We start from the raw sequence: 11,016 nt of genomic DNA, 5'->3' as shown, positions 1-11,016 counted from the left end.
TGTGATCAGAATTACAATAATAATGGGATAATAATGGAGGGGGGCGATGGGGGTGGCGGGGGGGGGGGGGGTAACCATGAATCGTGTCACGTGACGGTCGGCCAGTGAAGAGTTAAAGGGAGGAGACGGTGAGTGACACGCCTCATTGGGTAGATTATGTGCTGCAGACAAAAAGTGTGCGTCGGTGCGCCGCTGATCCAGAGCACCGGGCCCCATCTGTGCTCCTCTCTCTCTCTCTATCTCTCTTTCTCTCTCTCTCGCTCGGTGCCGTTATCCTTGAAGCTCGCTCGACCCGCTCAGTCCGTCCACAGCAGGAGGAGGGAATGTACTGACAGTGCGCGGAGCATCCCGGGAGCGCGCCGCCTCCGTCTCCTCCTCGTCCTCCTGCTGCTTTTCGTCTTATTTTTTCTTCTCTTCATCTTTTCCAGGAGTCGGTTTGTGGATTATTGTTGCGTCTCGTCGCTCAGGTAGGTCTGCTTTTGGAGAATCGGCGCAGTTTTTGTTGTTGTTTTTTTGTTTGTTTGTTTTTTTTGCACAGATGTGTTGTGCTGCTTTCCTCCGCGCGCACCTGCACGCGCTCCGAACTTCTCTGATTTTCGTATCCAGCAGCACCGACGTGCAAACCGTTAATCGGATTTGTGTGGTTTTTCCCCGCGAGACAGCAGCAGATTCACGTCAGTCTGTGCGCGAGACCCTGAAACAAAACCCCCGAACGCGCTCCGTGCGCGTTGGCGCACTTTGGAACATCAAGAGGGGAATGCGCAAAAATGCATTTAAAATCTTTTATTTTATCAGAACCATTTAAAATAAAAAATATTATTTATTTTTATTATTAAGATTGTAGCGTAAAAACAAAACCAACCATCAGCTGCGCGTTATTTCTGCGCTTAACGTTCGTCCTCTTTACGCGCCGACAGATGCGCTAATGAGAGCAAAAGATCAGCACAAACACAACTTTCTGGAAAATATTTTATTAGACACTGAAAAAGTAATGCGCTTATGACAGTAAATAAGATATTCGCGATGAATGTCTATAAACAGCAAAGATGTCATTTTACTTACAAATAATTTTTTTGTAAAAAAAATAATTTCAGATTTGTTGTGAAGGAAAAACGACAGAATTTATATTTTTATATCGCCGCCGTTGGGTGTTTTTCCGTTTCTGGTCCCGTCTTTCTTATTTCAAATTCTTTACTTTTAGAACATGTTCTCTATTTTTTTATTTTTTTATTTTTTTTGGATCAGCCGACCGGCCTGTTCGCGCGCACGACAGAGCGCACGATGCGCTCCGGAGAAGAAGGGAAAAAAAGGAGAAAAGAAATAATGAGGAGCTGCTGCTTTAATTTGAGGCTCACAGGGAAAGTGGAGGATTATGTTAATGACACACACAAAGCTTTGGCTCCACTCAAACGCGCGTGGACACGCGTGGACCGCGACACGTCTGACACAGACGGCTCGTAATTATTATTCTTTTATTCTTCTTTAAAGACAAAAAAAGAGGCTATTTAAAAAAATACACAGACAAAAACTGCTGCAACATTAAAGGACTATATTACGCTGATTAGTGCCGATAATTTAAAATATAAATGCATAAATAAAAAGCAGCTTTAGGAGGTTTATTAGATTTTGAAGATGTTGGTATAGACCATAATTTAAAACAATAATCACCAAACGCACATAAGTACACAAAGGCCCAATAAAACTAGAAGCTCTTTTACGACTATAATTACTAAAGCAAAGACTATAATATCATGATTTTGATATCACTACTAATTAATAATAACCGTCACGAGCCTAATAAAAAAAAAAATAGAAACAAACACAAACTAAAGATTTGTGGAAACTTTCTGTTTCATATCTTCAGAGTTTTATATATATATATATAAACGGTAGTAATTCTGAACATAGTAACACACACACATATATGTGTGTGTGTATTTGTCATGTTTTTTGCATATTATATAATGTGGTATCAAAAGAGTTAAAAATCATATATTCTTATATTTAATAGTACTTCGTACAGTATTTGTATACGTAAACGTTATTAGACTGTAGTATAACTATTGTGTCACTGTGTTTTAAATACATTTAATGTTATACATTCCAGCATTTGATTTTACTCGGGTCCAATTAAGTATTTTATTTAGTATTTAACATTCTTTATATATTAACAATCAAATATAATAATAATACTAATACTACTAATAATAATATTAAAGTTCCATAACATACTTGACAGAATAGGCAGATAATGGTGTCACTAACATGCTGAGGATTCTAATGAACTTATTAAGGCTTTGAATTAATTAGAAAACCCAGCCAAAAAAAAAAAGAAAAGAAAAAAGAGGGCCCCTAAAGGAGGCCCCTAACAGCTGTTTCAGCTCCTGTGTCTGTACATTAATTTATTTACAGAATTTAAACACTTTAATTCCTTTTTTATTTTACAGCTGTGACACGAATAAAAACATAATGTAGTCATAATTATTATCATTATCATAAAACTAGTATTTAAATAACAGAGAATTTAAACACATTTTTTTGTGTGTGTGTGCGTGTGTGCGCGCGCGTGCGCACGTGTGTTTTAGACGTCATAAACATTAATAAACAGACTGACGTCATAATTGTTGTTTTTACCACATGTCCGCGAATAAATGTATTTAAAGCATCTTAAAGGTTTTTTTGTGTTTTATAGCTGCAGCACAAAAATACGATGGTGTCATAAATATTCATTTTTATCATGCATATTCATTTATTTACATAATTAAAGTCCTTTTATACATTTTTTTTATATTACGGTTGTATCACGAACATAGACGCACTGAAGTTAAAGTTACTTACTTTATCACGTGTCTGTGAATTAATTTCTTTATATTTTACACTTCTTTATATATAGATAGATCGATAGCGAGATAGCTAGATAGCTAGATAGATAGATAGATAGATAGATAGATAGATAGATAGATAGATAGATAGATAGATAGATAGATAGATAGATAGATAGATAGATAGATAGATAGATAGATAGATATCAGTTACAATGGCGTCATAATTAACTTCATTGCGTTTGTGTGAATTCATTTATTTGTAGAGTTTAAACACATTTAGAATAATTTTCTAATTACAGTAACGTGACGTCATAAATACTTCATCACGTGTGGATTAATTTAATTTTAAAGCGCTGACGTTATAATTACTGAATTAACTGTTATTTAGAGATTTTAAATGTGTGTGTGTGTGTGTGTGTGTATGCGTGTGCGCGCGCACCGACATCATAATCAGTGACAGTATCACGTATCTGTGAATTAATTTGCTTTCATAATTTATTTTGTTGGGGTGAAAATGACTAATGACGTAGTGACGTCATGATCCATACATTATCACATATATATATATATGTGTGTGTGTGTGTTTCCTACTTGAATAAAGATTTACTGACGTCATAATTGATGACTTTTTGACATGTTCATTAATTTATTGAGAACACATTTATTTATGTATGTAAGTTACAATTAATTTAAACACACACACACACACACACACACACATATATATATATATATATATATATATTATATTATATATATATATATATATATATATATATATATTATATTATATATATATATATATATATATATATATATTATATTATATATATATATATATATATATATATATATATATATATATTATATTATATATATATATATATATATATATATATATATATATATATATATATATATATATATATATATATATATATATATGATGTGATGCCTTTATTAATGACTTCATCATATGACTATGAATTAATAAATTAACTGGGATATTTTCTTGACCTTTCTGAGTTGAATAAATAAGTGTTGTCTTTGTGTCTGCAGGCTGCCATGGAGGAGTCCAGCTCTCACAAGTCTCTGTGGGACGGAGATGCGAAGGCGGTGCAGCAGTGTCTCACTGACATCTTCACCAGTGTCTACACCACCTGCGACATCCCGGAGAGCGCCATCTTCGGGCCGTGTGTGCTGAGCCATACATCGCTGTACGACAGCATCGCCTTCATCGCCCTCAAATCCACTGACAAACGCACAGCGCCCTACATCTTCAGAGTGAGTTCAGCTACTTATTGTTTTAAAAGTTACATTTTCAGAGTATTACTGCAGTCACATTTGACAGAATACACAGTACTGTGCATATGTTTTAGGCACATTTAATGCATCATGAAAGCATTAAACATGATGACTACCTGATAAATATTCACAAATAAATTAAATGTGTGATGAATTTCAAGTTTAATGAAAATCTATATGAAAATCGGGTTCTTTTTACATGTGATTTTTTGGTATATCAGTTGCACCAGAGTACAAGTCGGATGTCAAAAATTAATTTACAAATAAAGCGATTTAAAGTATGGGTAATTTTGATTCACATTTATTTTAATATTACATGATCATTTACAACAGTTAGTGTGGTATTCTAGTGGCCAGTACATTGACAAAGAAATTATTATTATTGTTATGAAATAAAAATATATAGCTCATCTATTCACTTATGTTGGAACTGATTTCATGTTGACATGCCAATAAAAAAGGGAGTGGGGTGGGGGGCATCAAAAGCTACTTTTATTATAACCCTGGGATGCCTGAAACGTATGCACAGTACTGTAAATCTTCTGAGTGATTTCAGTTACTTTATTTAAACAAATTTGATGAAAGATACATGTTATCACCATGGATGCTTTTGACAAGAGATGCACATTAGCATTATTAACCAGTAGACACGTTACAATTTCATAATAGTTACATTGTTATAATGTTGTCACCATGGTGACATTTGAAAATAGACATGTTACGTATGTTTTACCTTTTTCACATTAGTTACTTTTGCCACCATTCTGTTTGGCAAAAGATACACATTACTGTTTCACATTAGTTACATTTTTTGGAGTGTTACCTCAGTTACGTTCAACGTAGATATGTCTTCAGAGCAATTTAGTTACTTTTATATTAGTTATTCCGTTAAAGGCAGATGAGCTACAGTTTTTGTAAGTTACGTTTTTAGTGAGCGTAGTTAGTTTTTCCACATTCATTACACTTCCAGAGTGTTACCACAGGTACATTTGAGATCAGCTCGTTTGAGATTAGTTACATTTTTTTTATTTTTTTACATTTACTTTTCTAATTAGATCTATTTTTAGAATCAGTTACCTCAGTGACATTTGAAATTGCATGTTTTGCTTTAAAGGCGTGCCAACAGCACTGCTGCACATGTTTTTGCTCACCGTTATGATGCGTGTATTTGGTGTTTTGTAACTTTTGGAAGATAAGACACTCACTGTGATTTATGTGCTGATACTTTCCCACTGTAACTAATAATATTTATTCTGTTGTGCAGGTCAACATACCTGACTGCATTAATGGCTTATTTACACTTTTATGAGTATTAAGAAAAGCATCGTTATAAACAAAAATAAAAACATTCCCACACAATTGTTCAATAAACAAACAAATATTTATGTATTTAAGTTATTTAAGTTAGGGTTAGGCTACTGGTCAACAATAAATAAATCAATAAAAAATGTAAATTCATTTGGAAAATGTAAATTACTTTCCCAGTAGTTTAGAAATAATGTACCATATTAAATAATTCTGTGTTTTAAATCATGGTATGTTGACTGTGTATAAATTTGTAACACAGTCATAATATTTCCTCAGAAATCTGTTCAAAGATGAATTTGATGTCATTTATCTGAATTATTGTGCAGCCAGAGTTCTGAGTTCGTATTCTTTTCACAGCGTCAGTGTTCTCCAACTCAAACCACCTGGTCAGGTTCTTGTAACACTCAGCAGAGAACAAATACATCCTGTATATTATTATTAGTTTTCCCTCCTTGCAGACGACTCAGGAAGCTCTCACAATAAACTCAGTAGTAATCTTGGTAAACTGTTGGCCTCTGTACTGCAGTCAGGTTTAAACCGTTTGCTTTTTATTGTTTGTTTGCACTCGGGGTTGCCACAACAAATCAGAGGTGGCAAAAGTTTTACACCGGATGCTCTTCCTGATGTAACTCCACATTACATTGGCAGGGGTGGGGTTTGAACTGGGAACCTTCCGCAGTGAAACCAAGTGCACTAACCACTTGCCCACCACCCCGGGTTGCACACTTACAGTCATTTATTAAATATATAGGAAGTATCGTTTTATACTTAATTTTGCAGCTTGGTTATATATAAAATATATTTTAATAAAATCAAAGATCCCTCTAAAATAAAAGAACAGCTACATTCTAGAAAATTAATTTTTTTAAATCATTTATAGCAATTTCATTGTAAATAATATTTTTTAAAAATTAATACATAAAATATATTTTCTGTTTGTGTTGCTGTTGATGTTGTTTTCCATATGATTTTCTGATTTTATAGGCCCATGAAGGGGCCTTGAACCAGCCCACAAGATGACACCTTAAACCTTGAATTGAGTTTGCTTTTTGTTAGATGATGATCATCCCCCTGAATGTTGCTGGTTCAATTCCCGGTGTTGTTACAGATCTGCTGTGACTAATAACCGTGCATGTGTGTGTGTTGTTCAGGTGGACACGTCAGCGGCCAACAGCACTGCGGAGGGGCTGATGTGGCTCAGGCTGGTTCAGTCGGCCCGGGACAAAGAAGAACAGAACCTGGAGGCCTATGTAAAGAGCGGCCAGCTCTTCTACCGTTCGCTGCGCAGGATCGAGAAGGACGAGGAGCTGCTGGTGTGGTACGGCAAAGACCTGATCGACCTGCTGCTGCTCAGCTCCAGCAGGGCGCCGGCCAAAAGCAAAGGTGAGCAAAACTACATCCCAGGAAAGATACAAATCCAGTCGGGAATTCTGATGTCTATCTGGGATGTCATCATCTTTTACACTTTCTTCACTGGACTTGATTCAGAACACATTGCCCACATTCAATTCTGGACATAATGCAGCTGAAAATATCTATGAGTACTTCATTTTCAGGAGTATAATTTGTAGTTTTTTTTAACTAGTTTGGGAGGGCCTGCAAAAAGAAATAATAAAAAAAAAAGTCACACACTTGTTAAGAATAATATTTGTAATAATCTTCTTCTTCTTTGCTTGGTGCCACAGCAGATCAGTGGTCTCCATCTCACCCTGTCCCCCTCACCTGCATGTCCTCCCTCACCACATCCATAAACCTCCTCTTTGACCTCTCTCTTCTCCTCCTGCCTGGTGGCTCCATCCTCAGTGTCCTTCTCCCTCTATACCCTGGGTCCTGCCTCTGCACATGTCAAAACCATCTCACTCTGGACTCTTTGACTTTGTCTCCAGACCATCAGATGTGTGCTGTCCCTCTGATATGTTCCGCAACCCTGTTAATAATAATAATAATAATAATAATAATAATAATAATAATAATAATAATAATGATGATGATGATGATGATGATGATGATAAAAAGAAGAAGAAATAACTACAAAGGACTTCCCTTGAAATCAAAGCTCAAAATAATAAACTCTAAAAATAAAAGAATAAATTCCAACAATAAAAGTACACGACATCAATCACAAAAATACTAAATTAAAGAGCTGATTAAAAAAAAATCAAATGGACCCACATTTTATTGTGTTTCCAACACCGTGGACTAGTAATCAGTATGCAACTGATCATTTGTTCAGATTGTGTCAAATAACATCTAATATGCTGTCCATCACACGTTTATTTGTTCATCTTGCTCATTTTTTGAATTTAACAGTCTTTATGGTACGTGCCACAAGCTGAGGGCTTCCTGCATAAATCTACTGTTCACTTGTCCAAGTTGCTGTGGGCCAGCAATCCATTTCCATCTTATGTTTTTTTTTTTTTTTTTTTTTTTTTTTTTATGTGTGTAAAGTTTGCATCAAATAGCATCCAATATGTTGTCCATCATGCATCTATTTAGCTAACTTGGCTATTTTTAGAATTTAAAAGTCTTTATGTTAAGTAACAGTGCATGCTGTTGTGTGCACATGTGCTACATTGAGATCCGGTCTGTTGTTAAACTTCCCCCCAAACACTGTGTTAAAAAAAACGACTCCCACAAACAGAACAAAGTACAGTTTATATTCCAATGTCACTTAGAAGTGAGTTCCACAAACAGAAAAAAAAGTAAAAAGATGCAACTTGTACTTAAGTTAGACTTTTCCTCTTCAAGAGGTGTTTTTTGACAGGTGTTACTTATACTCCAGCAGATATGGTCATCTTGGTTACATTCATTCATTTTCTACACGCACTTACTGCATTCAAGGGTCATATGGGGGGGGGTGAAGCCTATTTCAGCAGTCATAGGGCGTGAGGTGGGGTACGCCCTGGACAGGACACCAGTCTATCACGGGACCACATATAGACGGACAAACAAACATATTCAAACACTCTCATTAACAGCTATGGTTAATTTACAGTCTCCAGTTCACCTAACCTGCATTTCATTGGAAGTGAAAGGAAGCCAGAACACTTAAGGGGAACCCACGTGCATATGGAGAACATGCAAAGTCCGCACAGAAAGGCCCCAGATGGGAAGAGATCCCACAACCTTCTTGCTGTGAGGCAACAGTGCTAACCACTAATCCAATGTGTCACCCAATCATGGTTACAAACAAACAGTAAACCAAAAGACTTGAATGGTGACAGAACTTCATATCAATCACAGTTCACAATGTTTTAAAATGTGTTTATTTATTGTCATTTGATTAACCAATGACTGAACAAATTTGTATTTCTTGTCTTTTCAGGTTCGTCCCATCATTCATGTCCGGACTGCAGTCAGCGCTTCCAATTTGAGTTTCCCTTCTTAGCCCATCTTCGGTTCCGGTGCACCAAAAGACTACAAAGTCTCACTGGAGCGGACAATGAGACCAGCAAGGAGACCAGCACTGAGCGACCCAACACAACCCCGACCAGGACCAGCCCCAAGCTGGGTCGCTCAGAGGGCTTTGTCAGCCCACAGGAAAGTGGTAAACCCTCTATGGACTTTCACAACTTAGCCAGGGATCTAGAGAACAACAGGACCAGCCCACCCAGTGACAAGGAGGCTGAGATCTGCAGCGAGAGTTCTGGGAAAAGGAAGTTCTCAGACATGGAAGACAGGGAGTGCCGCGGGTCCGGCCTTCCCCAGTCCAAGTCGAAAGAAGAGCTCGCAACTTCTGCCCAGAACTACCGTGGTGTGTACGGGCTGGAAGATAGCCACAGGTCCTTCACCTCACCAGGCTCCACAAATCTCGGAGAAGCCAAGTGCAGCGCCTTCACTGAGGTCAAGAAGTTGCCTCAGAACCTCAAACACCACAGCGGCAACAAGAACCTGCCTGGCTCCAACTCTGAAAACAAGGACACCAGCCGCCCCAGCAGCAATCCTTCAGAGAAGCACCTCAGCATCCGACAGGTCTTATCAGAGAACCAACCAGCCCAGGCCTCACCAATAGGCAGTGCGTTTACCTCTGTTAGCCAGCAGGGCAGAGGTGGGAGCAGCGGCGAGAGGAAGAGCGCTTTCAGCCAACCGTCTCGCTCCTCCTTCTCCCAGATATCACCACTCGTGATGCCGCCCAAGCTTCTGGACTGCCACCCAGCAGTAGGCGACACCATGTCCTCCAACAGACTTTACCAGGCCGACCACCTCGCCGCCAAGCTGCAGGGCGCAGAACTCGGTGCCAGCTGCCCTGTGCCGGGTGGCATGGCCAAGCAGAACCCCTTCATCTATGCCACCGCATTCTGGCCCAAGAGCTCTGGACCCATCCAGCTTCAGATGCCGTCCACTCTCACCCTCCTGCCCCCCTCCTTCACCTCTCTCTGTCTGCCGGCGCAGAACTGGTGTGCCAAGTGCAACGCCTCGTTCCGCATGACGTCAGACTTAGTTTACCACATGCGCTCGCACCACAAAAAGGAGTACGCCATGGAGCCACTGGTGAAGCGGCGGCGTGAGGAGAAACTCAAGTGCCCCATTTGCAACGAGTCCTTCCGAGAGAGGCATCACCTGTCACGTCACATGACCTCGCATAATTGACTTTCAAAGACCGTGGTGGAGGGCCTGTGACCCTGCCTGGAATAAAACACCCAGCGGAGACACGTGGAACCACAAAAAACAGTCCCAGCACTTGTTTTCACTATGGACAAAAACAATTTTAAAAGATTAAAATTCCTCTTTGATCTGTTTACTTTTTCTCCTCTGTACAAAATGTCACATTCTGTGTTTTAATTTCAAAAACAAATCTATTTATGAAGCACTTAACAGTTTGAGAATAAGTGAAGGTTTAAATATGTGTAATTGTACAGTAAGTTGTATTTTATATCATAAAAATGCAAATTATTGTGAAGAAACACAAATATAGTTGCACTTCACAACTTTTTCATGTCCACAGCGAATAAGGACTCAAATTGGGGAAATTATGTCAAGTTATATTTCAGAGTGCATGCAATATTAGATATTATTAATTTAAGAAGCAGACTATATGTTGCCATGTACATAATTTATTTGATTTGAAATACAAAGTGTAATATTTTGTGTCAGTGGGGAATAGTTTCAGTGTTTCTTCCTTTTGCGGAAATTTACTACTTGATAGTTTATCTAATCATGTTGAATGCATTGACAATAAAATAGCTTTATTTTCAAATGTGTGAATTTTGTTTAACTGTGTGAATTATTTTAATGCTTATATATATATATATATATACTCAACAAAAATATAAACGCAACACTTTTGGTTTTGCTCCCATTTTGTATGAGATGAACTCAACGATCTAAAACTTTTTCCACATACACAATATCACCATTTCCCTCAAATATTGTTCACAAACCAGTCTAAATCTGTGATAGTGAGCACTTCTCCTTTGCTGAGATAATCCATCCCACCTCACAGGTGTGCCATATCAAGATGCTGATTAGACACCATAATTAGTGCACAGGTGTGCCTTAGACTGCCCACAATAAAAGGCCACTCTGAAAGGTGCAGTTTTGTTTTATTGGGGGGGATACCAGTCAGTATCTGGTGTGA

The 11,016-nt window shown here is 37.9% G+C and overlaps 1 protein-coding gene across 1 annotated transcript; it reads left to right on the top strand.

Annotated features, from left to right (window-relative positions):
- The first annotated feature begins 216 nt into the window (after positions 1–216).
- prdm8b (PR domain containing 8b) lies at positions 217–10,565 on the top strand. The gene is made up of 4 exons (XM_034171192.1): positions 217–467; positions 3,885–4,109; positions 6,590–6,821; positions 8,764–10,565. The coding sequence occupies exons 2-4, from the start codon at positions 3,891–3,893 to the stop codon at positions 10,026–10,028; spliced, it is 1,716 nt and encodes a 571-aa protein (XP_034027083.1). The 5' UTR covers positions 217–467; positions 3,885–3,890; the 3' UTR covers positions 10,029–10,565.
- The last annotated feature ends 451 nt before the right edge of the window (positions 10,566–11,016 follow it).

This window comes from Thalassophryne amazonica, chromosome 5 (genome assembly GCF_902500255.1).
Source record: "Thalassophryne amazonica chromosome 5, fThaAma1.1, whole genome shotgun sequence".
NCBI classification, from domain to species: Eukaryota; Metazoa; Chordata; class Actinopteri; order Batrachoidiformes; family Batrachoididae; genus Thalassophryne; species Thalassophryne amazonica.
Note: the sequence above shows the minus strand (reverse complement) of the source record. Positions and strands in the feature narration are given on the sequence as shown.